Consider the following 27,609-nt stretch of genomic DNA (forward strand, 5'->3'; position numbering starts at 1 on the left):
GTGGTGAGGGGAACAGTAGGCCTAGGATCCATCATGAAGGCCCTCATGTTTATGTGTTTACAACCGGGGGGCACTGTTGGAGGGTTCTTAGGCAGAGGAGCAATCACTTTGACAATACTGTGACCAGTGAATGAGAGTAGCCAGGAAACTAAGTGAGGAATCCATTTCAAGAATCTAAACTAGAGATGAGGGGAGCACCTGGGTGGCACAGTCTGTTAAGCATCCGACTCTTGGTTTCCCCATGTGCTGACAGCTCAGGGTCTGCCTGGGGTTCTTTCCCTGTCCTTCTCTCTGCACCTCCCCTGCTCACGTGCTCTTCTCAAAGAAATAAATATTAGAAGAAATAATACACCAAAGATGAGGGCAGTGGTAATGGAGATAGAGTGGATGGACTGATGAGCTGTAAAGAAAGTAGAATCAAAAAGCTTAGCATGGGGCGCCTGGGTGGCGCAGTCGGTTAAGCGTCCGACTTCAACCAGGTCACGATCTCACGGTCCGTGAGTTCGAGCCCCGCGTCGGGCTCTGGGCTGATGGCTCAGAGCCTGGAGCCTGTTTCCGATTCTGTGTCTCCCTCTCTCTCTGCCCCTCCCCCGTTCATGCTCTGTGTCTCTCTGTCCCAAAAATAAATAAACGTTGAAAAAAAAAATTAAAAAAAAAAAAAAAGCTTAGCAGATGTAAGTAAGCTTAAAAGAGAGTGGGTGACAATTGAAGTGATGAATAAAACAGACCTGACCTACATATATCTGGCAATATAGGCATGTACGGAAAAAAAAAAGTAACTGTAATAAAATTTAAACCACTGGAGCGCCTGGGTGGCTCAGTCGGTTAAGCATCTAATTCTTGGTTTCAGCTCAGGTCATCATCTCATGATTCGTGAGATCAAGCCCCCCATCAGGCTGTGTGCTGAGGGCACAGAGCCTACTTGGGATTCTCTCTGTCTTTCTCCCTCTGCCCATCCCTCACACACTTGTGCGCGCGCTCTCTCTCTCTCTCTCTCCCCCCCCCCCCCAGAATAAATAAACTTAAACACACACACACACACACAGTTTATGTTTCTTACTGAACCAAAGTTTGTGTGTCTGGTTTCCTAGTATCTTGGAGGCATTATAGTAGATTAACGGTCTGGTCATTGATCACTGGTAAAAGAATAGTACCTGTGAAAATTAAGTATTAAATAACTCTAATATATCACACTCTCAAGGCCTCAGAAATAAAACCAAGTATACTGAAAAGAAACCAACACTGAATGTGTGGAAAATTTTCAAATTAAAAATGGTTTCCTCTGGTGCAATCCTTGTTACTGTTGTACAACAGCCAACTTTAGCTGTCCTGTTAATGCCTCTAAAAATTGTTTTCGATTTCCTGGCAGAGCTTAGCTAGTAGTTCCTGTTAATCTCAGGTAGAAATCATAGTGATACATCTACACAGTGTATTTGTCTTACCAGCTTCTCCCACTCTGCAAATAGCTCCATAAATGTAAGTTTAGCATTTTGTAAAACCACAAATATTTTTGGCCTACTTACTGGTCCTTTTACACAAATATTTTACACAAGCATTTTGGCTTACTACATGTCACTATAACATTAATTGGGGTTATTCTCTATATTAATAACCAATGCATATGCCTCAGAAAGTTCCTAGTGACTAGGACACAACCACGTTTCTAACTGAATCTGGCCAGTATTCTCATGAAATATCTCCACATTTCCAGAAAGCCACCAGCAAGTGATAGCAACTCATTTTTGCAGATGAGAAAATTGAAATAGTGACTTAGCTGTATCACCTCAAGCTTCCTTGTTTAATAATGTCTTTCCTATAAATGCTGCTTCCAGAATAAAATAGTTCAAGATGAAATAAGCAAATGCAAATGTCAGATAACAAGTTTATATAATCCCTTAGTCACAAAGGCAGTTCCAGAAGGAGGTAGAAGGCATCCAAAACAGAATATTGTAATTTTTATAAAACAAGAGATAGAGAAAGGACTGGGAAACAGTCCAGAAGGATCCTAGACAATAACAGCCTCTCTTAATTGGAGTGAATTAAATAAGACAGTTTATTAATATTAATAAGACAGCTTATTAACATCTACTGAAATACAAAACAACATAGGAAACACAGTTCATGCCTTGGCTTGATAAGTGCCAAAAAACCAGGATTTGCCTGCATTTGATTTGTCATACCTTCATCCCTGTAGTGATCAGGAGAAACTTCTAGATAGGCTGCAAAGTGGTTTTTCAGCTTCTTTTACAGATGTGTAGGACCACCTGATTCATTCTGTCTCCTAAAAATTCATGAGAAAAATGATCTCTTTAGGTAACTAATGAGTTGATGTCTAAGATTTATTGAATTTCCTGAGTAATTTACTCATGTAAGAAATTTAAGTACAAATCATTTTTTTTCAATATATGAAGTTTATTGTCATATTGGTTTCCATACAACACCCAGTGCTCATCCCAAAAGGTGCCCTCCTCAATACCCATCACCCACCCTCCCCTCCCTCCCACCCCCCATCAACCCTCAGTTTGTTTTCAGTTTTTAAGAGTCTCTTACGCTTTGGCTCTCTTCCACTCTAACCTCTTTTTTTTTTTCCTTCCCCTCCCCCATGGGTTTCTGTTAAGTTTCTCAGGATCCACATAAGAGTGAACACATATGGTATCTGTCTTTCTCTGTATGGCTTATTTCACTTAGCATCACACTCTCCAGTTCCATCCACGTTGCTACAAAGGGCCATATTTCATTCTTTCTCATTGCCATATAGTACTCCGTTGTGTATATAAACCACAATTTATTTATCCATTCATCAGTGGATGGACATTTAGGCTCTTTCCATAATTTGGCTATTGTTGAGAGTGCTGCTATAAACATTGGGGTACAAGTGCCCCTATGCATCAGAAGTACAAATCATTTTTAACATTAAGACTAACTCCTATTCAATACAAGTTCCTGGCCAACATTCTTGGTTTTTAGGAATAATTGACAGACAGTACTGTATTAGTTTCAGATGTATAATACAGTAAACTGATACTTATATGCATTATAAAATGTCACCACAATAAGTCTAGTTACCATCTACCACCATACAAAGTTGTTACAGTATTATTGACTATATTTCCTATGCTGTACATTAATCCCCATGTCTTCTTTATAACTGGAAGATTGTACCTCTTAATCCCCTTCAATTATTTTGTCCATCTCCCCCACATCCCCATCCCTCTGGCAACCCTCAGTTTGTTCTCTGTATCTGTTTTTGTTTTGTTTGTTCATTTGCTTTTTAGATTCCACCTGTAAATGAAATTATATGGTATTTTTCTTTTTATGTCTAATTTGTTTTACTTAGCATAATACCCCCTAGATCCATCTGTGTTATCACACATGGCTACATTTCAGTCTTATAACTGTGTAATGTTCCATTGTGTGTGTGTGTGTGTGTGTGTGTGTGTGTGTGTGTGTGTGTGTATACATACCACATTTTCTTTATCCATTAGTCTGTTGATGGACATTAGGTTGCTTCCAAATTTGGGCTATTATAAATAATGCTGCCATGAACATAAGGGTGCATATGTCTTTTCAAAATAGTGTTTTCATTTTCTTTGGCTAAATACCTAAAAGTGGAATTACTAGATCATATGGTAGTTCTATGTATAGTTTTTTTCTTGGAGGCTTTAATGTTTTCTATATATAGTATCATATCATCTGCAAATAGTGACAGTTTTACTTTTCATTTCCAATTTGAATGCCATTTCTTGGGGCACCTGGGCGGCTCAGTCATTTGAGTGACTCTTGCTTTCAGCTCAGGTCATGATCCCAGGGTGGTGGGATTGAGCCCTGCGTCAGGCTCCTCACTGAGCGTGGAGCCTGCTTAAGATCTCTCTCTTCCCCTCTGTCACTCTCCCCCAATCGTGTTTTCTCTCTCTCTAAGAAAGAAAGAGGGGCACCTGGGTGGCGCAGTCGGTTAAGCGTCCGACTTCAGCCAGGTCACGATCTCACGGTCCGGGAGTTCGAGCCCTGCGTCGGGCTCTGGGCTGATGGCTCGGAGCCTGGAGCCTGTTTCCGATTCTGTGTCTCCCTCTCTCTCTGCCCCTCCCCCATTCATGCTCTGTCTCTCTCTGTCCCAAAAATAAATAAACGTTGAAAAAAAAAATAAATTAAATAAATAAATAAATAAATAAATAAAAAGAAAGAGAGAGAGAAGGAAAGAAAGAAAAGAACAAGAAGGAAAGGAAGGGAGAGAGAGAGAGTGGGAGTGAGAAAGGAAGGAAGGAAGGAGGGAAGAGAGAGAGGACAAAAGGAGGGAAGGGAAGGAGGAAAAAAGAGAGGAAGGGAGAAAGAAATGGGTTTCTGCTTAATTGTTGTGGCCAGGATTTCCAATATTATGTTGAATAAAAGTGGTGAGAGTGGGCATCCTTGTCATGTTCCTGATCTTAGAAGGAAACAGCTTTTCACTGTTGAGTGTGATGTTAGGTCTGGGTTTGTCATGTATGATCTTTATTATGTTGAGATACATTTTCTTTGTATCCACTTTGTTGAAAGTTTTATCATAAATGGATGCTGAATTTTGTCAAATGCTTTTTTCCCATATTTTGAGATGATAATATGATTTTTAGCCTTCATTTTGTTAATGTGGTGTATCACATTGATTGATTTCAGGTATTGAACCATCCTTGCATCCCTAGAATAAATCCTACTGGATCATGGTGTATGATCATTTAAAGTATTATTGATGCAGTTTGCTAATATTTTGTTGAGTATTTTTCCCCCTGTACTTACTAAGAATATTAGCCTATAGTTTTCTTTTTTTGTAGTCTCTTTGATTTTGGTATCAGGGTAATACTAGCCTCATAGGATGAATTTGGTAGTTTTCTGTCCTCTTCATTTTTATGTTATGTTATGTTATTTTGGAATAGTTTGAGGAGGATTAGGGATTAACTCTTCTTTAAATGTTTGATGGAAATCACATGTGAGGCTGTCTGGTCCTGGACTTTAGTTTGTTGGGAGTTTTATTACTCTAATTTTACTACTAGTAATTGGTTTATTCAGATTTTCTATTTGTTTCTGATTCAGTCATGGAAGATTATATGTTTATAAAAATTTATCCATTTCTTCTAGGCTGGCCAATTTGTTGGCACATAATTTTTAATAGTATTCTTTTATAATCCTTGGTATTTCTGTAGTATTGATTGTAACTTTTCTTTCATTTCTGGTTTTATTTGAATCTTCTCTCACTTTTTCTTGATGAATCTGGGTACAGGTTATTAATTCTGTTTATCTTTTCAAAGAACCAGCTCCTAGTTTCGTAGATCTTTTCTATTGTTTACTGAGTCTCTCTTTCACAAATTGCACTCTAATATTTATTATTTCCTTCCTTCTACTAATTTTGGGCAGTGTTTGTTCTGCTTTTTCTAGTTCTCTTAGGTGTAAGATTCGATTGTTTGAGATTTTTGTTTTTTTTTTTTTTTGAGGTAAGCCTGTATCACTATAAACTTCCCTGTTAGAATTGCTTTCGCTGCATCCTGTAGATCTTAGAACACTGTATTTCCCTTTTTATTTGTCTCAAAGTATTTTTTTTTTATTTCCTCTTTGATTTTTTTCATTGACCTGTTAGTAGTTCAGTAGCATGTTATTTAACTTCCATTTGTTTGTGTTTTTTCCAGGTTTTTTTCTTGTAATGGAGTTCTACTTTCATACCATTGTGGTCAGAAAAGTTTCTTTTTTTGTTGTTGTTAATGTTTATTTATTTTTGAGACAGTGAGCCAGCAGGGGAGGAGCAGAGAGAAAGGGAGACACAGAATGCAAAGCAAGCTCCAGGCTCTGAGATGTGAGCACAGAGTCCAATGTGGGGCTCGAACTCACAGACCATGAGATCATGACCTAAGCCAAAGTCAGACACCCAACCGACTGAGTCACCCAGGCACCCAAGAAAAGATTCTTGATACGATTTTAGTCTTTTTTTTTAGTATATGAAATTTATTGTCAAATTGGTTTCCATACATCACCCAGTGCTCATCCCAAAAGATGCCCTCTTCAATACCCATCACCTCCCCTCCCCTCTCCTCCCCTCCCTCCCACCCCCCATCAACCCTCAGTTTGTTCTCAGTTTTTAAGAGTCTCTTATGCTTTGGCTCTCTCCCACTCTAACCTCTTTGTTGTTCTTTTTTCCCCTTCCCCTCCCCCATGGGTTTCTGTTAAGTTTCTCAGGATCCACATAAGAGTGAAACCATATGGTATCTGTCTTTCTCTGTATGGCTTATTTCACTTAGCATAACACTCTCCAGTTCAATCCACATTGCTACAAAGGGCCATATTTCATTCTTTCTCATTGCCACGTAGTACTCCATTGTGTATATAAACCACAATTTCTTTATCCATTCATCAGTTGATGGACATTTAGGCTCTTTCCATAATTTGGCTATTGTTGAGAGTGCTGCTATAAACATTGGGGTACAAGTGCCCCTATGCATCAGTACTCCTGTATCCCATGGGTAAATTCCTAGCAGTGCTACTGCTGGGTCATAGGGTAGGTCTATTTTTAATTTTTTGAGGAACCTCCACACTGTTTTCCAGAGTGGCTGCACCAGTTTGCATTCCCACCAACAGTGCAAGAGGGTTCCCGTTTCTCCACATCCTCTCCAGCATCTGTAGTCTCCTGATTTGTTCATTTTGGCCACTCTGACTGGCATGAGGTGATGTCTGAGTGTGGCTTTGATTTGTATTTCCCTGATGAGGAGCGCTGTTGAGCATCTTTTCATGTGCCTGTTGGCCATCTGGATGTCTTCTTTAGAGAAGTGTCTATTCATGTGTTCTGCCCATTTCTTCACTGGATTATTTGTTTTTTGGGTGTGGAGTTTGGTGAGCTCTTTATAGATTTTGGATACTAGCCCTTTGTCTGATATGTCATTTGCAAATATCTTTTCCCATTCCATTGGTTGCCTTTTAGTTTTGTTGATTGTTTCCTTTGCTGTGCAGAAGCTTTTTATCTTCCAATAGTTCATTTTTGCTTTTAATTCCCTTGCCTTTGGAGATGTGTCAAATAAGAAATTGCTGCGGCTGAGGTCAGAGAGGTCTTTTCCTGCTTTCTCCTCTAGGGTTTTGATGGTTTCCTGTCTCACATTCAGGTCGTTTATCCATTTTGAGTTTATTTTTGTGAATGGTGTAAGAAAGTGGTCTAGTTTCAACCTTCTGCATGTTGCTGTCCAGTTCTCCCAGCACCATTTGTTAAAGAGACTGTCTTTTTTCCATTGGATGTTCTTTCCCGCTTTGTCAAAGATGAGTTGGCCATACGTTTGTGGGTCTAGTTCTGGGGTTTCTATTCTATTCCATTGGTCTATGTGTCTGTTTTTCTGCCAATACCATGCTGTCTTGATGATGACAGCTTTGTAGTAGAGGCTAAAGTCTGGGATTGTGATGCCTCCTGCTTTGGTCTTCTTCTTCAAAATTACTTTGGCTATTCGGGGCCTTTTGTGGTTCCATATGAATTTTAGGATTGCTTGTTCTAGTTTCGAGAAGAATGCTGGTGCAATTTTGATTGGGATTGCATTGAATGTGTAGATAGCTTTGGGTAGTATTGACATTTTGATAATATTTATTCTTCCAATCCATGAGCAGGGAATGTCTTTCCATTTCTTTAAATCTTCTTCAATTACCTTCATAAGCTTTCTATAGTTTTCAGCATACAGATCCTTTACATCTTTGGTTAGATTTATTCCTAGGTATTTTATGCTTCTTGGTGCAATTGTGAATGGGATCAGTTTCTTTATTTGTCTTTCTGTTGCTTCATTGTTAGTGTATAAGAATGCAACTGATTTCTGTACATTGATTTTGTATCCTGCAACTTTGCTGAATTCATGTATCAGTTCTAGCAGACTTTTGGTGGAGTCTGTCGGATTTTCCATGTATAATATCATGTCATCCGCAAAAAGCGAAAGCTTGACTTCATCTTTGCCAATTTTGATGCCTTTGATTTCCTTTTGTTGTCTGATTGCTGTTGCTAGAACTTCCAGCACTATGTTAAACAACAGCGGTGAGAGTGGGCATCCCTGTCGTGTTCCTGATCTCAGGGAAAAAGCTCTCAGTTTTTCCCCGTTGAGGATGATGTTAGCTGTGGGCTTTTCATAAATGGCTTTTATGATCTTTAAGTATGTTCCTTCTATCCCGACTTTCTCAAGAGTTTTTATTAAGAAAGGGTGCTGGATTTTGTCAAAGGCCTTTTCTGCATCGATTGACAGGATCATATGGTTCTTCTCTTTTTTTTTGTTAATGTGATGTATCACGTTGATTGATTTGCGAATGTTGAACCAGCCCTGCATCCCAGGAATGAATCCCACTTGATCATGGTGAATAATTCTTTTTACATGCCGTTGAATTCGATTTGCTAGTATCTTATTGAGAATTTTTGCATCCATATTCATCAGGGATATTGGCCTGTAGTTCTCTTTTTTTACTGGGTCTCTGTCTGGTTTAGGAATCAAAGTAATACTGGCTTCATAGAATGAGTCTGGAAGTTTTCCTTCCCTTTCTATTTCTTGGAATAGCTTGAGAAGGATAGGTATTATCTCTGCTTTAAACGTCTGGTAGAACTCCCCTGGGAAGCCATCTGGTCCTGGAGTCTTATTTTTTGGGAGATTTTTGATAACCGATTCAATTTCTTCGCTGGTGATGGGTCTGTTCAAGCTTTCTATTTCCTCCTGATTGAGTTTTGGAAGAGTGTGGGTGTTCAGGAATTTGTCCATTTCTTCCAGGTTGTCCAATTTGTTGGCATATAATTTTTCATAGTATTCCCTGATAATTGTTTGTATCTCTGAGGGATTGGTTGTAATACTTCCATTTTCATTCATGATTTTATCTATTTGGGTCATCTCCCTTTTCTTTTTGAGAAGCCTAGCTAGAGGTTTGTCAATTTTGTTTATTTTTTCAAAAAACCAACTCTTGGTTTCGTTGATCTGCTCTACAGTTTTTTTAGATTCTATATTGTTTATTTCTGCTCTGATCTTTATTATTTCTCTTCTTCTGCTGGGTTTAGGCTGCCTTTGCTGTTCTGCTTCTATTTCCTTTAGGTGTGCTGTTAGGTTTTGTATTTGGGATTTTTCTTGTTTCTTGAGATAGGCCTGGATTGCAATGTATTTTCCTCTCAGGACTGCCTTTGCTGCGTCCCAAAGCGTTTGGATTGTTGTATTTTCATTTTCGTTTGTTTCCATATATTTTTTAATTTCTTCTCTAATTGCCTGGTTGACCCACTCATTCGTTAGTAGGGTGTTCTTTAACCTCCATGCTTTTGGGGGTTTTCCAGACTTTTTTCTGTGGTTGATTTCAAGCTTCATAGCATTGTGGTCTGAAAGGATGCATGGTATGATTTCAATTCTTGTAAACTTATGAAGGGCTGTTTTGTGACCCAGTATATGATCTATCTTGGAGAATGTTCCATGTGCACTCGAGAAGAAAGTATATTCTGTTGCTTTGGGATGCAGAGTTCTAAATATATCTGTCAAGTCCATCTGATCCAATGTCTCATTCAGGGCCCTTGTTTCTTTATTGACCGTGTGTCTAGATGATCTATCCATTTCTGTAAGTGGGGTGTTAAAGTCCCCTGCAATTACCACATTCTTATCAATAAGGTTGCTTATGTTTATGAGTAATTGTTTTATATATTTGGGGGCTCCGGTATTCGGCGCATAGACATTTATAATTGTTAGCTCTTCCTGATGGATAGACCCTGTAATTATTATATAATGCCCTTCTTCATCTCTTGTTACAGCCTTTAATTTAAAGTCTAGTTTGTCTGATATAGGTATGGCTACTCCAGCTTTCTTTTGGCTTCCAGTAGCATGATAAATAGTTCTCCATCCCCTCACTCTCAATCTAAAGGTGTCCTCAGGTCTAAAATGAGTCTCTTGTAGACAGCAAATAAATGGGTCTTGTTTTTTTATCCATTCTGATACCCTATGTCTTTTGGTTGGCGCATTTAATCCATTTACATTCGGTGTTATTATAGAAAGATACGGGTTTAGAGTCATTGTGATGTCTGTATGTTTTATGCTTGTAGTGATGTCTCTGGTACTTTGTCTCACAGGGTCCCCCTTAGGATCTCTTGTAGGGCTGGTTTAGTGGTGACAAATTCCTTCAGTTTTTGTTTGTTTGGGAAGACCTTTATCTCTCCTTCTATTCTAAATGACAGACTTGCTGGATAAAGGATTCTCAGCTGCATATTTTTTCTGTTTAGCACACTGAAGATCTCGTGCCAATTCTTTCTGGCCTGCCAAGTTTCAAAAGAGAGATCAGTCACGAGTCTTATAGGTCTCCCTTTATATGTGAGGGCACGTTTACCCCTTGCTGCTTTCAGAATTTTCTCTTTATCCTTGTATTTTGCCAGTTTCACTATGACATGTCGTGCAGAAGATCAATTCAAGTTACGTCTGAAGGGAGTTCTCTGTGCCTCTTGGATTTCATTGGCACAGTTTTTCCTTCCCCAGTTCAGGGAAGTTCTCAGCTATAATTTCTTCAAGTACCCCTTCAGCACCTTTCCCTCTCTCTTCCTCCTCTGGGATACCAATTATACGTATATTATTTCTTTTTAGTGTATCACTTAGTTCTCTAATTTTCCCCTCATATTCCTGGATTTTTTTATCTCTCTTTCTCTCAGCTTCCTCTTTTTCCATAACTTTATCTTCTAGTTCACCTATTCTCTCCTCTGCCTCTTCAATCCGGGCTATCGTCATTTCCATTTTGTTTTGCATTTCGTTTAAAGCGCTTTTCAGCTCCTCGTGACTGTTCCTTAGTCCCTTGATCTCTGTAGCAAGAGATTCTCTGCTGTCCTCTATACTGTTTTCAAGCCCAGCGATTAATTTTATGACTATTATTCTAAATTCACTTTCTGTTATATTATTTAAATCCTTTTTGATCAGTTCATTAGCTGTTGTTATTTCCTGGAGATTCTTCTGAGGGGAATTCTTCCGCTTGGTCATTTTGGATAGTCCCTGGAGTGGTGAGGACCTGCAGGGCACTTCCCCTGTGCTGTGGTGTATAACTGGAGTTGGTTGGCGGGGCCACAGTCCGACCTGATGTTTGCCCCCAGCCCACCGCTGGGGCCACAGTCAGACTGGTGTGTGCCTTCTCTTCCCCTCTCCTAGGGGCGGGATTCACTGTGGGGTGGTGTGGCCCATCTGGGCTACTTGCACACTGCCAGGCTTGTGATGCTGGGGATCTGGTGTATTAGCTGGGGTGGGTAGGCAAGGTGCACGGGGGCAGGAGGGGCAGGCTTAGCTCGCTTCTCCTTAGGTGATCCACCTCAGGAGGGGCCCTGTGGCAGTGGGAGGGAGTCAGATCCGCTGCTGGAGGTTTGGCTCCACAGAAGCACAGAGTTGGGTGTTTGCGCGGAGCAAGCAAGTTCACCAGCAGGAACTGGTTCCCTTTGGAATTTTGGCTGGGGGATGGGCGGGGGAGATGGCGCTGGCGAGCGCCTTTGTTCCCCGCCAAGCTGAGCTCTGTCGTCCGGGGCTCAGCAGCTCTCCCTCCCTTTGTCCTCCAGCCTTCCCGCTTTCCGAGCAGAGCTGTTAACTTATGACCTCCCAGACGCTAAGTCGCGCTTGCTGTGGGAACACAGTCCGTCAGGCCCCTCTGCTTTTTGCAAGCCAGACTCGGGGGCTCTGTTTGGCCAGCGAGCCGCCCCTCCGCCCCGGCTCCCTCCCACCAGTCCGTGGAGCGCGCACCGCCTCGCCGCCCTTCCTACCCTCTTCCGTGGGCCTCTGGTCTGCGCTTGGCTCCGGCTTCTCCGTTCTGCTAATCCTCTGGTGGTTTTCTGGGTTATTTAGGCAGGTGTAGGTGGAATCTAAGTGATCAGCAGGACGCGCGGTGAGCCCAGCGTCCTCCTACGCCGCCATCTTCCCCCAACTCCTCGTATATATTTTTTTATTTCTAGTTATGGCCTTTTCTTTTCCTCTTAAAGAAGACCTTTTGATATTATTTTGTAAAGGCTGGTTTAGTAGTGGTAAACCTTTAACTTTTGTTTGGTTGGAAAACTTTTTATCTCGCCTTCAATTCTGAATGATAACATTGCCGATTAGAATATTCTTGGTTATAAGTTTTTTCCTTTCAGCACTGTGAATATATTGTGCCACTCCCTGCCAGCCTGTAAAGTTTCTGTTGAAAAATTAGCTCATTGCCCTCCCTCTCTCTCTCTGCCCTTTCCCCCACTCAAGCTCTGTCTCTATCTCTCTCAAAAATAAATAAACATTAAAAAAATTTTTTTTTAAAGCGGCGGGGGGGTGCTCCTGGGTGGCTCAGTCAGGCATCCGACTTCATCTCAGGTCATGATCTTGTGGTCTGTGGATTTGAGCCCCGTGTCGTGTCGGGCTCTGTGCTGACAGCTCAGAGCCTGGATTCTGCTTCAGATTCTGTGTCTCCCTCTCTGTCTGCCCCTCTCCCGCTCAAGCTCTGTCTCTGTCTCTCTCAAAAATAAATAAACATTAAAAAAAAAATCTAAAAAAAAATTAGCTCATTTCCTCATGGGGATTCCCTTATGTGCAACTAATTGCTTTTCTCTTGTTACTTTTAAGATTTCTTAGTTTTTGACATTGTAATTATAATTTGTCTTGGTGTAGATCTCTTCTGAGTTCACCTGTTTAGGAGCCTTGCTTTTTAGACCTGGGCATGTATTTCCTTCCTTAGCTTAGGGAATTTTTCAGCAGTGATTTCTTTAAATATGTTTTATGCCCCTTTCTCTTTCCCTTCTCCTTCTAGAACCCCTATAATGTAAATGTTAGTACTCGATGTTGTCCCATTGGTCCCTTAAAGTGCCTTTATTTTTAAATTCCTTTTTTTTCTTTTTCTTCCTTCCTTCCTTCCTTTCTTCCTTTCTTTCTTTTTCTGTTCAGTTTGGGTGACTTTCACTACCCAGATCACTGATCTGTTCTTCTGTATCATCAAATCTTCAGTTTATCCCCTCTAGTGTATTTTTTTATTTCTGTTATTGTATTCTTTATATTTGATTGGTACTTTCTTACATTTTCTCTTTGTTGAAGGTCTTACTGTGTGTTCATCTAGTCTTCTCCCAAATTTGATAATCATCTTTGTGGCCATTATTTTGAACTCTTTATCACTTTTATTGCTTAATTCCCTTTCATTTAGTTCTTTCTCTGAGGTTTGCCTTGCTCTTTTGTTTGGAACACATTTCTGTGTCTTTTCATTTGGCCTAGCTCTGTATTTGTTTTTAGGTGTTCAGTAGTTCAGCTACAGTTCCCAATCTTTTTTTTTTCTTTTTCTTTTTTAAGTTTTTATTTAAATTCTAGTCAGTTAGCATACAGTGAAATATAAGTTTCAGGTGTAGAATCCAGCGATTCAACACTTACAATACCCAGTGCCCATCACGACACACATTTCCCAGTGTTAAAGGAGTGGCCTTATGTAGGAGATATCCTGTGGAGCCAAGAAGCATAATCTCCTCTGGCCACCAGAAGCAGGTCTCCCATGTGGGCTGCATGTGCCCTCCTGATGTGACAGGGCAGAACGGTTGTGGGCACACTAGTAAGTGGGTCTGGCTCCCAGTCCAGCTGGCTGTACACCTGGTCTTGACTACTACAAATGTGCTGGTAGTCAAGATACCAGCGGTAGGCACCCTCTGGCATTTGCAGTATACAGGGATGATTCCCAAATGGCATCCGCTGGGGCCGGAATCAGCACAGCAGAACAAGACAGCAAAAATGGCTGCCACCAGTGTCTTAAGTCCCCAAGCAGACGCCCAGCTGCCTTTTGTCTCTCCAGCAGGCGCTCCAAGATTAGTAAGTGGGTCCCCTTCACCTGTAGTCTATGTAATTTTGATCCAGTGTTTTTGTGTTTATTTTGGGGTCAAGTAAGTCTACATGTGAACTCTAAGAGTGGGGTTTTTTTTTCCCCTGCAATTCTAGTTTTCCTAGACGTATTCCTTATTGCTTTTCAAAGCCAGGTGTTTTGGAGGCCCATCTGGATCTAAGGGTTTTGGTACCTGATGTGGAACTCAAATCTCTTGCCCCTCACGGAAAAGTTCAATGCTTTTGTGATCCTTCTGTATCATAGAATGCCATTCCTAGAATGTGGTTTTCAGGGTGCCTGAGTAGCTCAGTCTTTTGAGCTTCCGACTTCGCTCAGGTCACGATCTCACGGTTGGTGAGTTTAAGCCCCATCTCAGGCTCTCTGCTGTTATCCCCGAAGCTGTCAGTGCAGAGCCCGCTTCGGATCCTCTGGCCCCCTCTCTCTCTGTCCCTCCCTGCTCGCATGTGTTCTCTCTCCCTCTCTTTCTGTCTCAAAAATAAATAAAATATTAAAAATATATATATTAAAAAAAAGAATATGGTTCTTTCCTTAGTGAGACTGTATCTCTGCTATTTCTGCCCTTCTCAGTACTGTCCCCTGTTGTAGAGGCTCTGTTCATCCTGTTCATCCAAGGTCCCCTTCAGAGGGGATTATTCCACATGTGGCTATAGATTTACTGTCTACGGGAGAAGGTAAGCTCAGGGTCTTCCTTTCCTACCATCTTGGACCCTCTTGGACCCGTCTTGGACCATCACTGTAGGCTAGAAAGACATTATTAAGTTGTAGAGTCTTCTTTGCTTTTTATACACCAGAAATCCAGGCTTTTAAACATTTATGGTAAGGTCTTGAAGTTAACACTGTGTTTCATATTTTCAAGTAGGTTCTAGGAAATGCCTTATAGAACCCAAATTAAAGACTAATATGAAAACCTTCATGTTGTGACTGTGGTTCCAGTGAAATCTAACCACTATCAAAGATCTCTCTTCCATACCTAACCTATACCCTTACCAAGTGACAACATTAAATTTGTTAAATTTAGCCTTTAATGCCTAACTTAGTTATGGATCTATAAAAATAACATGAAAGAAATTATAATGTAGAGCTATCCCATATGGCTACCCACTAGCTACACATGGCTGTTTAAATCAAAATTTAACTAAAATTAAGTATAATTTAAAATTAAATTCTTCAGTTGCACTAGCCACATTTAAAGTGCTTAATAGCCACATATAGCTAGTGGCTGCCATATTAGCACAGATGTTCTACATCTGTATTGTCCACTAAATGTTCTACAACACAGGAAGTTTAATTTGACAACATTGTCTTAGAAAGTGCCAATACAAAAGCCACTTTAGTTGAAAGTGACTTATATACTTATATATAAAAATGCCCATATGATGGCTTTTCAAGAGGAAGAGGAAACAGATTGTTTATAAATAGAACCTATAATTTCATTCAACTGTGCCAGAAAAGTGACTCTTACATTTATAAATCCCACTTTCTTTTACTTAAACTTCTACCCTAAAATATTTACAAATTCAGAACTTCTAAAGACTACATATGCAGAATTGTATGTAGAGTAGAGTTAGTTCAGGATTCCCAGAATTTATCCAGTCCATCTTGTGCTACTCTTCCTTTCTACACATTTACTCATTATCCTCTCTACAATGTGCTAAGTGTGTGTGTGTGTGTGTGTGTGTGTGTGTGTAACTTCTATCTTAGAAGTTAACTGCTTATTTTTAACTTATTTTTAACTGCTGTCTTACACTATACCTCCTTGGTAGACAGAGGCTAATATAGATCCATTTTTGTGTATCATCTTGAGGTAAAGCCTTTAAGTGTCCCACACCCCTAAATCTTTCAATTTTATATAAGAAAGTGATTGTCTTTGCTTTTAAGGAAAATGGGCTGTTCGTCCCTTAGTAAGTATAATAAAATATCCCCCCTCTCAGTTTTTTCAAAAGCAGACCATTCTAATAAATTCTGTACTGTAATGCTTGAGTCTAGGATGAATCAGGAAACAGTTAGGATAAGACTGGAACATCTTATGCAAGAAACTAGGGTACTCAAAAAATGATAGGGACATAGTGAGAGGACATAAGAGCCAGCTTGACAGCCTTCCCACTAGCCATATCTGGCTAGTGCAGTTATGAATTATAAACTGTTGAAAACATAACCTATGTGTTCATACTTAGGATGGATGGATGGATGGATGGATGGATGGATGGATGGGTGGATGGATGGGTGGATGGATAATGGAAGGCCCTTCTTTAGAGTAGAATGCTGACTGGTAAATGTGGATGAGATGGTGAAGTTGGAAAATCACCAGTGTGCTACCATCACAATAAAGGTTGGTTTAGGCAAGAATTTTCAATGGGTGCTAACTATGAGGGGATAGTTTTCATAAGGAGCAAGATACTTACATAGTCTTTTCTTCCCACACACTGCTTCTTAGTTTACAAAGAAGAAAATAAGTATAAATAGAAAAACCAGTGAGAGGCAGATGGGTCTCTGGATGTGGTACCTTGAGAGACAAGTCAGCATCATTTGTATGTAAGTTAAGATGCATAACCTGAATTTAATCATGAGGAAACATCAGACAAAATCAAAATGAAAAACATTCTATTTAAGAAAAAAGTGGCCTGAGGGTGTCTTGGTGGCTCAGTCAGTCAAGCATCTAACTTCAGCTCAGGTCATGATCTCATGGTTTGTGAGTTTGAGCCCCGTGTCAGGGTCTCTGCTGTCAACACAGAGCCCACTTCAGATCCTCTGTCTCCCCTCTCCCTTTGTCCCTCCCCAATGCGCTCTGTCTCTTTCAAAAAAAAAAAAAGTGGCCTTTATTTAAAATGTCAGTGTTACGAAAGGGGAGAAGAATGCAGGGGGAAGGCTGAGGAACTATTCTAGATTAAAGGAAACCAAAGAAATGTGACAACTTAATGCTAATCTTTGATCTAGGGCTGGATCTAGACTCAAAAAAACATAGTGAGAGGACATAATTGGGACAGTAGCCAAGATTGGAATATGAATGGCAGATTAGATAAAAAGTACTGATGTTAAATTTCCTAATTTGCTAACTATGCTCTGATTATGTTACAGAATAGCTTTGTTCTTAAGAAATACACAATGAGGGGCGCCTGGGTGGCGCAGTCGGTTAAGCGTCCGACTTCAGCCAGGTCACGATCTCGCGGTCCGTGAGTTCGAGCCCCACGTCGGGCTCTGGGCTGATGGCTCGGAGCCTGGAGCCTGTTTCCGATTCTGTGTCTCCCTCTCTCTCTGCCCCTCCCTCGTTCATGCTCTGTCTCTCTCTGTCCCAAAAATAAATAAAAACGTTAAAAAAAAATTAAAAAAAAAAAGAAATACACAATGAAGTATATTTTTTTATTTTTTTATTTTTTTTATTTTTATTTTTAAAATTTTTTTAATGTTTATTTATTTTTGAAGGAGAGAGAGACAGAGCATGAGTGGGGGAGGAGCAGAGAGAGAGGGAAACACAGAATCTGAAGCAGGTTCCAGGCTCCAAGCTGTTAGCACAGAGCCTGATGCAGGGCTCAAACTCACAAACTGAGATCATGACCTGAGCCAAAGTCAGACACTTAACCGACTGAGCCACCCAGGTGCCCCAAGAAATACACAATGAAGTATTAAGGAGTAAAGGGGCATGATGTCTATAACTTACTCTTAAATGATTCAAGAAAACAGTTGTGCATGTGTGGTGAGAGAATACAGTAACAAATATATTGCATCTTAACAGTTGGTGAACTTGAGTAAGAGCTACAAAGGAGTTTTCTATTTAAGTCTTGCAACTTTTCTGTAAACTTAAAAATATTTCAAAGTAAAAATTTTTAAATTCTATTCCATGTTTTCTAGCCCTTTCTAAGGCACAGAATGATGTGATGACAATGAAAATGCAATCAGAGCGACTTTCAAAAGAATACGATCGACTTCTGAAAGAACACTCAGAACTTCAGGTGGGTGACATCTACTTTATGGACCTAAGTTTTTTGAAATAGTAATCACTAAATCAACCATTTGGGTCATCTGTCCTTCCCAAATCAAGAGGATGTATTCAATCCTGGCTTTAAAAAAATTTTTTTTAACATTTATTCATTTTTGAGAGATAGCCAAGAGACAGAGCATATAAGTAGGGGAGGGGCAGAGAGAGAGAGGGAGACACAGAATCCAAAGCAGGTTCTAGGCTCCAAGCTGTCAGCACAGAGCCTGATGCGGGGCTTGAACCCATGAACCATGAGATCATGAGCTGAGCCAAAGTTGGACACTCAACTGACTGAGCCACCCAGGTGCCCCTGTCCTGCCTTTTTAAAAATGATGAAGGAAACCAGATTTTTACCAAGGGGGTGAAGATGAGGATATCGCCTGAAAACACAGGACAGTCATCACATAGAGAATTACTGACATGCTAACTGATTGCGTTCTAGTTTTAGTGGGATTGTAAGCACAAGAACTGAGCCACAAAAATGGCAGCATCAAAAAACAAGCTGGTTCTATAAACATTCAGTTTTGCTGTTGGCAATGTTTGCTCTATTCGTGCCAAAATAAGGTAAACAATTGAAGGCTCATCTTCATGACTACTCGCTACTCCTTCTATCCCAGTGTTTAAACATCTGAGGTCAAAACCTATGGCATTCAAATCCGTGATTTACCTCCAATGTGGATTTAAAAGATAGAAATGGAAAAAACCTTTTTGTTGTTAAAGTCACAGAGTCCAGGGCAATAATTCTTTTTCTCTTCCCCTCCAGTCCAGCAAGAATCTGTGCCCTGCACTCATCCAGGCTAAGCTTGCCTGTCCCTTCCCTCTTGGTTTGCCAGGCCCTACTCTGAACTGATTTCCCAGCCACTCTCTGACTGCATGTCAGAGAGTTCAGGGGAGACGCCATTCCCGAGGCAGCCCTGGTCCTTCCTGTCCCTCCTGCTTTCAGGATGGGCTTATCCTAAGAATTTGGCAGCTTTTTGTACCTTTCAATCAGGTCTTTTTTTTTTTTTTTTTTTTTTTTTTTTTTTTTTTTTTTTTTTTGAGAGATAGAGAGCACAAGCAGGGGAGGGGCAGAGAGAGAAGGAGAGACAGAATCCCAACCAGGCTCCACACCCTCAGCACAGAGCCCGATATGGGCGCTCAAACTCACGAACCATGAGATCCTGACCTGAGCCGAGATCAAGAGTCGGACACTTAACCACCTGCACCACCCAGGTGCTCCTCAATCGGGGCTTTTTAGCAATTACAGCTGTGCAGTTACTTCACTGTAGAAGAACCCCTGGTCCCAGGACTCACTTCACTGCCTCTTCATGGTCATTGAATCAACAGGGTCCATCACTCCGCCTGGCAAAAGGCAAGCAGGTGCTATACCCATAGGCCTTAGAGTCAGACAGACCTGGAATGACTCTAACTCTCATACTGTATGATCCCAAGCATGTTAGGGTACACCTCTGCATCTTACTTTTCTTCACTTGTGAAACCAGGATAATAGTAACACCTGGCCCACTGGGTTGTGGCAAGAATTAAATAGAATGTGTAGGGTACTTAGCACTGTGCCTGGCTGATTGGAGACACTCAAGAAATGATACCTATTATAAGTATCATCATCAGTATACATTACTCTGTAGAAGTTTTGCTGAAACTGACTTATTCTCAACCAGCCACTTTGGCCTTGATTTAGAGCCAATCAAGAAGGAAACCAGAGCACATTTACCATCTGGTATCCCTAGTTGAGTTGCATGTTTGATTTAACTAACTTTTGACATTAGGGTATTCCAGAGAAGGGTATCCCCTGTGTGCTTCAAACCCAGGATACGGAGAGCCCAGCTCACATGGCCTAAAGTAGATGGTTAGATTCTCAACAAGACCACTTTTTCCCCATCTCTAAAACACGGGTCCTGAAAATTGCTGACTTCACCATGGCATGATGAGTATTTCTCCAGGGCATCCTTCAAGATCTGCCATGGAAAATGGAAGAACACTTCAGAAGCCTTTTGCCTAGAAATGGAACTTTTTTTTCCCCTCCCATTTGTAAGGTCAAAAGGATGCATATCCCCACCAGTGGACTTTGCCAGAATTTCAGAAACGTTTAGATCCCTGAATGGAGAAAAGAGAAGCAGGAATATTCTCTCATTTTGTTATGGCCAGTGGTGATGGCTGAATGTCCCCATCGTGGTAACAGCTCATGCTTCTCTTAATCCCTGAAGAGTATATGTGACAACCCATTTTCTTTCCCCTCCCCAAATTCCTTCTTCTTGGAGCTGATGCATTCTTGTTAACAGATGTTAAATAGTTTCTCTAATTCCTTCCCAAGAAAGTAGTTTTTATTCCTATTTCTTTGAAAAATGACCCATCCTGGATATGCCAGGTGCCATGCTGAGAGTTGGGCCTTGTGCACTAGTGCATTTAAGGTCTTGATCCAGTTTCTTCTTTTATTTTTGAAATATTTAATGAATGACATTTACTGAGGATATGCTCTAGACCAAGCACTTAGTTAATGGGTTCATATATTATTCTGTTTACTTTAATCACAGCCCACTAAATTAAAATATTTTAATACCCTATCTTGTGGGTGAGGAAAACAAGTCTCAGAGATGTTATATAATGTACCTAAAGTCACTCAACTAGAAATTGATAGGATTCAAAGTTGAATTCAAAATCATGAAACCTTGGGGCATCGGGGTGGCTGTCGGTTCAGCATCCAGCTCTTGGTTTTGGCTCAGGTCATGGCCTCATGGTTCATGTCAGGCTCTGTGCTGACAGCATGGAGCCTGCTTGGGATTCTCTTTCTCTCCCTCTCTCTCTCTCTCTGCCCCTACCCTGCTTGCACTCTCTCTCTCTCAAAATAAATAAACTTAAAAAAAATAAAATCCAAAACCCAGTAATTTTTCTCCAGTTGCCCCATCATTAAGAACTCCCTGTGTTGGTCACTAGACTCTGCTCTTGGATCTGTTGTCTTCCCACTTCCACTCTACTCAATCTCAGAGAGCCACATTTCCCAAGCTCCCATGCTGTCTTCTGGGCAGGTTCAGCAGTGGGAGGCACTAGCAGGGGACTGAAGGCAGGAGGGGCAGTGCCGGGGACTTCCCACTGCTCTGTTTCAGTAGCATCTGCAGCAGCAGCACCATCTTTTCCCATGGTCCTGGTACCCACTGGGCAGCTGCCACATGGTGGCCCTAGCTCCTGGGATCCAGAACCGGGTCTCCCCCCTTGTCCCTCTCGCCCAAAGAATGGTGGTTTTGTGCTAATCCCTGAGGTGTCTTACCACACTGTTCCAATGCATCTACTCTTTCACCACCTGTAAAACCAGCTTCCCATAATAAATACCTGTTTGAATTTAAAAAAGAAAGAACGCTCTCAGCCCCATACTTTGGCAGTTCTGTAAACCCCGGGGGGATGACTTGGCATCCAGCACCTTGACTTCTTCGTTTCTTAAATGAGGGTTATAATACTTGAGCATTAAACCAGACCCTGTCTAAGGCACTTTAAATGTTTTTAAACAAGAAAAGCTCTATAGCCCTACAAGACACTAGTAGTTACCTCTTGATTGGACACGTTTTTTTTTTTTCCCACTCACCCTCCATTGTCCGGTATGAGAACTTGTAGAAGATTCTGAGATTTAAGTGTCATTAAATGACTCCCATTTTCTTTAAAGTGACTCTTACACTTTTATATTTACCTTCTTAACACTACTTGAGAAGCAAAATGATTGCTGTAGGCCATCTATAGTAAAAAGCTGTATCAAATTGTCGTTTGTGAAACCAACCTTAATAATTGAATTATATCTTCAAGTTCTTGGGAATTTTAGCCTTCTCAGTATTACACAGTTGATTTACTTTAAATAAAATAATCATAAAATGACTTAAACTATTATGAAAATAAAAGCGGAAGGGGGAAAGCTGGTTTCCTTACCATAAACAGATTCCACTTTGCATAATTTAAATCCATTTTAAATCTGGTCTCCTCCCTGATACAAATACTAAATAAATATTAGAAAACAATCTCGTCAATACAAAGTCTTTGCCTTTCCTTGTTTGCCGTGTCTCTCTTCTAGAAAAGGGAAAGCAAAACTAACTAAGGATTATGGGCAGCACAAACCCATCAGCATCTGGCAGTTTTCGAATTTCATTTTGGAGTCACCCTCACTTAAGGAACTTGTCCTGAATAACAGCTCCATTAAAGCTGTGACTTTTATCTTTATGTCCACTTTAATTTTGGATAAACACAAGATTATCTCCTTTTTTTAAATTGAAGTATAATTAGCATACAGTGTTATATTCGTCTTAGATATATAATGATTCAACAATCTGTACAGTTTTCAGTGCTCATCACAGGTGTACTCTTAATCCCTTCACCTCTTTCACCCGTCCCTCACCCACTTCCCCTCTGGCAATTGTTCTCTGTATTTAAGACTCTGTATTTTTGTTTGTCTCTTTTTTACTTTGTTCATTTGTTTTGTTTCTCAAATTCCACATATGAGTGAAATCATATGGTATTTGTCTTTCCCTATCTGTCTTATTTTGCTTAGTATTACACTCTCTAGATCTACCCATGTTGTAGGAAATGGCAAGATTCCCTTCTTTTTTATGGCTGAGTAATACACACACACACACACACACACACACACACACACACACACACATCACATCTTTATCCTTTCATCTGTAGATGGACATTTGGGTTGTTTATGTATCTTAGCTATTGTAAATAATACAGTAAACATGGGGGTGCATATATCTTTCTGAATTAGTGTTTTTGTTCTTTGGGTAAATACCCAGTAATGGAATACTAGGTCATAAAGTACTTCTATTTTTAGTTTTTTTGAGGAGCCTCCGTACTGTTTTCAGAGTGGCTGTACCAGTTTATTTTTCTACCAACAGTGCATGGGGTCTCTTTTAACTCTACTTCCTTGACAACACTTGTTATTTATTGTAGTTTTTATTTTAATCATTCTGACAGGTGTAAAGTGATATCTCATAGTGGTTTTGATTTGCATTTCCCTGATAATGAGTGATGTTGAGCATCTTTTCATGTGTCTGTTGGCCATTTGTAGGTCTTCTTTGGAAAAATGTCTGTTCAGGTTCTCCACCCATTTTTAATCAGGTTATTTAGTTTTTTTGGTATTGAGTTTAGTTTTATTGGTGTTGAAGTTTGGTGTTATTTTTGAGAGAGAGACAGCCCATGAGTAGAGGAAGGGCAGAGAGAGAGGGGAACAGAGGATCTGAAGCTGGCTCTGGGCTGATAGCAGAGAGCCCAACGCGGGGCTCAAACTCACAAACCATGAGATCATGACCTGAGCCAAAGTCTGACGCTAAACCGACTGAGCCACCCAGGTGCCCCGCATAAGTTCTTTATATATTTTAGTTATTAACCTCTTATCAGATACATCATTTGCAAATATCTTCTCCCATTCAGTAGTTAAAGCTGTGATATTTATCTGAAGTGGTAAGATATATATAAACATGTGAAAGTGGTACCTTATCATTCAAAATACTTCCTCTAATCCTGATTGGGTTGCGTAATGTTAATGTTACTAAAGTTGCTCTGAAAGCATTAATACTCAGCCTGAACAAGAGCTAGATGAACTTCTCATGTACGAGCAATAATGCTACAACTCCATTTGATGAGTTTTTTTTCCCTCAGTGTAGACTTTGCTTTCTTGAGTGCAAATGATTTCTAAAGGTTAATTTCGATCCCATTTTCTTCCAGTTTTAAATGATATATTTTATAGTTATCTCTGATCAGCAAAGAGTATAATTTGAGAACTGAATTCTATGGGCAAATATCTGCATAACAAACACACACACACACACAAAAGGCCATCCCATCTGGGGTTTTTGTTTCCCCTCATTCTTTCCTTGCCAAAAATCTTAATTGAGTTGGTAAGAGGGGAATTTTAGAAATTTTGTTTCCTGGTATAACCTGTGAAACAAAAGCAAAGTAGATTAAGGCAAGAAAACAAATGAATTGATCAAGAATGTTATTTTTCCCCCTTTTTCAAGTAAAACCCACAAACTTTGTAGTTTAAGTTTGAAATGTTCTCAATCCCTATTTTCATATTTGATTATTCTCATAATTAATAACCATACACAGAAAAGAGAATTTTTTTAAAAACTCCTTGTCATATCAATGAATCTGTTTTTCACTCTTAGCTGTAGCTACTTGAGTCATTTTTTTTCTTGCAGAATCGCTTGGGGAAAGACAGTAAGAAAGGCCTGTGAACCTTGAAAGATGATGGCGACACACCATGTGAAGATGACAAATTTGTTATCGTGTTGGCCTGTAGAATAATTTAAAATTCAGTTCAGTAAAAGGTACCATTTATGACCAGCCAATAATTTTTTTAATGCCACATATAGCCTGTTATCCTAACGGTGTTGTCACAATAGTTGATGATGTTTCAGATATATCGTCAAGTCTATATTCCAGCTCTTCTGTAAAATATAAGCATGTTTAGCACCCTAGTAAGATATTGAGAGGAACACTGGTTATATGGTGACTGTTTACTAATAAAAAGAAAAATTTATAGCCAGTTACTTCCCAAATTGATTTTTAAGTTGATGAAATCATTAATAGCCTTAAAAGCTGTGATGTGTTTTCAGTAATAATAATCTATTTAATCAGATGACGATAACGCTGATGTATTTGAAAATAGTATTCAGTATCAGCAGATTTGTTCATAGATTAAGTAAGACAAATGATCAGAATTAGCCATTATATATATGGGGAAGAGTCATGAAGAGCAAAAAAATAAAAACAATGACCTTAGTTCTTTTTTATAAGTCTGATGATACTATAGTTTACTCTTGTAAAACAGCTATATTGATAATTATATTTTTGTTACTGTGCTTCTATATCTGTTGGACTGTTTCCGTTGACATTTGTGTTAATACCACATAATAAGTAAGCATTATACCTTTTTAAAATTCATCTGATAATGAAGTTTACATCTATTTGCATAACTGCCATACACTGAAGTTAAAATTATTTTACGACAATGTGGAATTCTTGACTTAGAAAGCTAATGTAGAGCGTATCCAAAGAGCAATGTTTCCCATCGCTGTGAGAGTTACTAAGTATACAAACATTACCTCAAATATACATACACTGGGGTCACAGTTTCTCTGAGATGTATCTGTATTCTGAAAGCTAAATATTAAGTACTATTTTTCCATTCATATTCCTTTAGAATCTCCTTTAGAACATGATAACGACTGTAGTTATATTAAAATGATTTAGGTTGTTCCAGTGTTTAGACATGAAAATCATCTTCCTTGTCTCATAAAGACCTAAATATAAATAATGGAATGGAAAATAATGACTGGAGTTTTTACTTTCCTGATACTTATTTCATCCTTTGTTGTTTATTATCATTTTAGCACCAACTTCATGCATACTTAATTTTTTTCATTGTAACATAGGTGAAATTTTTTTCATTGTAACATAGGTGTAACATAGGTGAAATGAGCGAATACATTAGAATTTTATTTCAGATAGAAGTCAGGAGCTACTGCTGGAACACAGACATGTAGGAGACATTTACCAGGAGTGAGCGATGGACTTAGACCAGATGGTCTGACAGCACCATGAGTAACAGAGAAGGGGATGCTTCAGTGGGAGGGAGCTGAATAAATGACAATTCAGAGTATCGCCTTGGAAATGGCAGAGTGGGTAAATATGAAGGTACTGAGCATTTGTGACCTGGCTTCCACACAGGAATCAAGGCAAATGACAAAATAACAGAGAAGTAGGAAATACACAGCTGTAGAATTGGCAAAACTGAAATCGAATCCCAACCTTACCACTAATTTAGCTGTGTGATTTTAAACAAATTATTCAAACTCGCTAGACTTCCATTTCCTCAACTCCACAATGGGAATAATAATGTTTTAGGTCAGGATTACATAGTAATTTTTCAGGCTTTAAAGCAAGAAAAGCCTGGGCACCCTTTGAAGAGCATGAGGATTTGGAAGATTGCCAGAAAGCACTTAAAGTGTACATTTCAGTAATCTTACAACCGTCTCAATTTTAGAAACCTGCACCCTGAGGCCTTAAAAGTTTGAGCAGTTTCCCCAAAGTAGCATGGATAGTTAGATTCAGGGCCAGGATCTGAGTCTATTCCAGTTCCCCAAATACTATTCTAGTGTTTATACACAAATTGATTAAAATTTGCTAAACAAAATATTGCCGTTAGTATTAGCCAGGAGTTGAACCAGGAAGTTTGGCTCCAGAGTCACCATAATGAACTGCCTCTCAAGCTATGCTTGTTAGTTCCTATTACTCTCCTTACCACCCATGGAGCTTAACAAATTCTATTGTTATAAACAAACAGTATTCCGTGGAAGTTCTGGACTGCAGAAGTAGTGCTTAAGAAGTTCTAAGCAAGCACTCTAGACTTTGGCATGAGTCATCCTGGTTGCTTGCCTGGCTCTATCTTGGGCTTAGTACTAGTAACTGCGTTACCCTGAACGCCAGTCTAGAGCCTAGAGTTTAACTACCTGATGCCACCAGCCTGCCTGGACCTCTAAAGACCCATGCTTCCGATTCCAGTGCTGGTCTCTGCTTGCTTAAAGTGACACTCCCTCTTCCTCCTGGGACCTCCCACCCACAACCGATTGCACACATCTGCCCCCGTTGTCGTGCTCTATCTCTGTGCGTTGGTCTGGTTCTGCATTCCCATTCCATTGTCCACCGTCTTCTGGCCGTGCCCCCCCCCCCCAGCTATGCCCCACCACAGCTGGACAGCCTGTGCCCAGCACTACTAACAAGGCCCCCGGGATGCACCTTGCATTCAGACACCCACTTTCTACTGTATAAATATAACAGTCCTCACAAACGCTGAGTTTAATATCTAGAATGAATATGTCTAAAGTACAGGAAGCTCTTCTGAACTTTTATATCCTTCGGCCTACCTTTTCTAGAATTCTTGAAACTCCACTTAGAAAAGTTCAATTTTCTTTTTTTGTTTGTTTGTTTGTTTGTTTGGCATTTCTTTCTCTAATTAATTTACTAAACATTTTATTATATCACATCGGTGCTTTCTGTCTTAGTTGCTAAACAAATATGACCTTATTAGTGTTCCTCCCTATAGCCAAAGTGATTTCTAGCACTGCAGAACTGAAAAACAGCCCCCAGAAATTATCCATGTCTAACCCCTGGAAGCTGGAAAGACTCTCTTCTATGGCAAAAGTGAGTATTACTTACATGGTGAACAATGTGATTAAAGATCTTGAGGTGGAGAGATTGTCCTGAATATCTGGGTGGGCCCTAAATACAGCCACAGATATCCTTACAAGAAAGAGACAAGGAAACTATTACCACACAGAGGAGAAGTCACTGCCACCACACAGGCAGAGTTTGGAGTGCTACAGCCACCAGAGCTGGAAGAGACAAGGAACACATGTTCCCCAGAGCCTCCTGAAGGAACATGACCCTGCAGACACCAGTGATTTTGGACTTCTGGTTTCCAGAACTATGAGACAATAAAATTTGTGTTCAGCCACCAAGTTTGTGGTAACTTGTTACAACAGCCGTAGGAAACTAACGCAGGAACAGACAGCACAAATCTGTCCTGTGCTGGACTGAATTTCACAACGTGTGGGAAATAGACACCCTTTTACACCACTTGGTTTCCCCAGTAGCTATTTGGGTCAATCAAAGATTGCCATGGCCACCCACTCTTTCTGTTCTTCTTCTCCGACAATTTTATTTCCTGTGGTTTCCACAACCACACCAAGCCCCTCTTTCCTCCCCTGGACTACTCTGGCAGATCCTACTGGTCTCCCTGCATTCTCTTACTGCTCTCTTACTGTGTGCTCTTGTAAATCATGTCCTTCCCTGCT

The 27,609-nt window shown here is 40.0% G+C and overlaps 1 protein-coding gene across 3 annotated transcripts in view; it reads left to right on the forward strand.

The window, feature by feature from the left end:
• DUS4L (dihydrouridine synthase 4 like) overlaps nt 1-25,085 on the forward strand; it is a 76,682-nt gene extending 51,597 nt beyond the window's left edge. For all 3 annotated transcript variants that reach the window (XM_086696946.1, XM_086696945.1, XM_025929594.2), the window contains 2 exons: nt 17,644-17,744; nt 23,953-25,085. In XM_086696946.1, coding sequence (XP_086553072.1) covers nt 17,644-17,744; nt 23,953-23,988 — 137 coding nt within the window. In that variant the 3' untranslated portion in view covers nt 23,989-25,085. The remainder of the gene's footprint in view (nt 1-17,643; nt 17,745-23,952) is intronic.
• Nucleotides 25,086-27,609: the final 2,524 nt, after the last annotated feature.

Source organism: Puma concolor, chromosome A2 (genome assembly GCF_028749965.1).
Source record: "Puma concolor isolate L17-30 chromosome A2, mPumCon1.1.hap2, whole genome shotgun sequence".
NCBI classification, from domain to species: domain Eukaryota; kingdom Metazoa; phylum Chordata; class Mammalia; order Carnivora; family Felidae; genus Puma; species Puma concolor.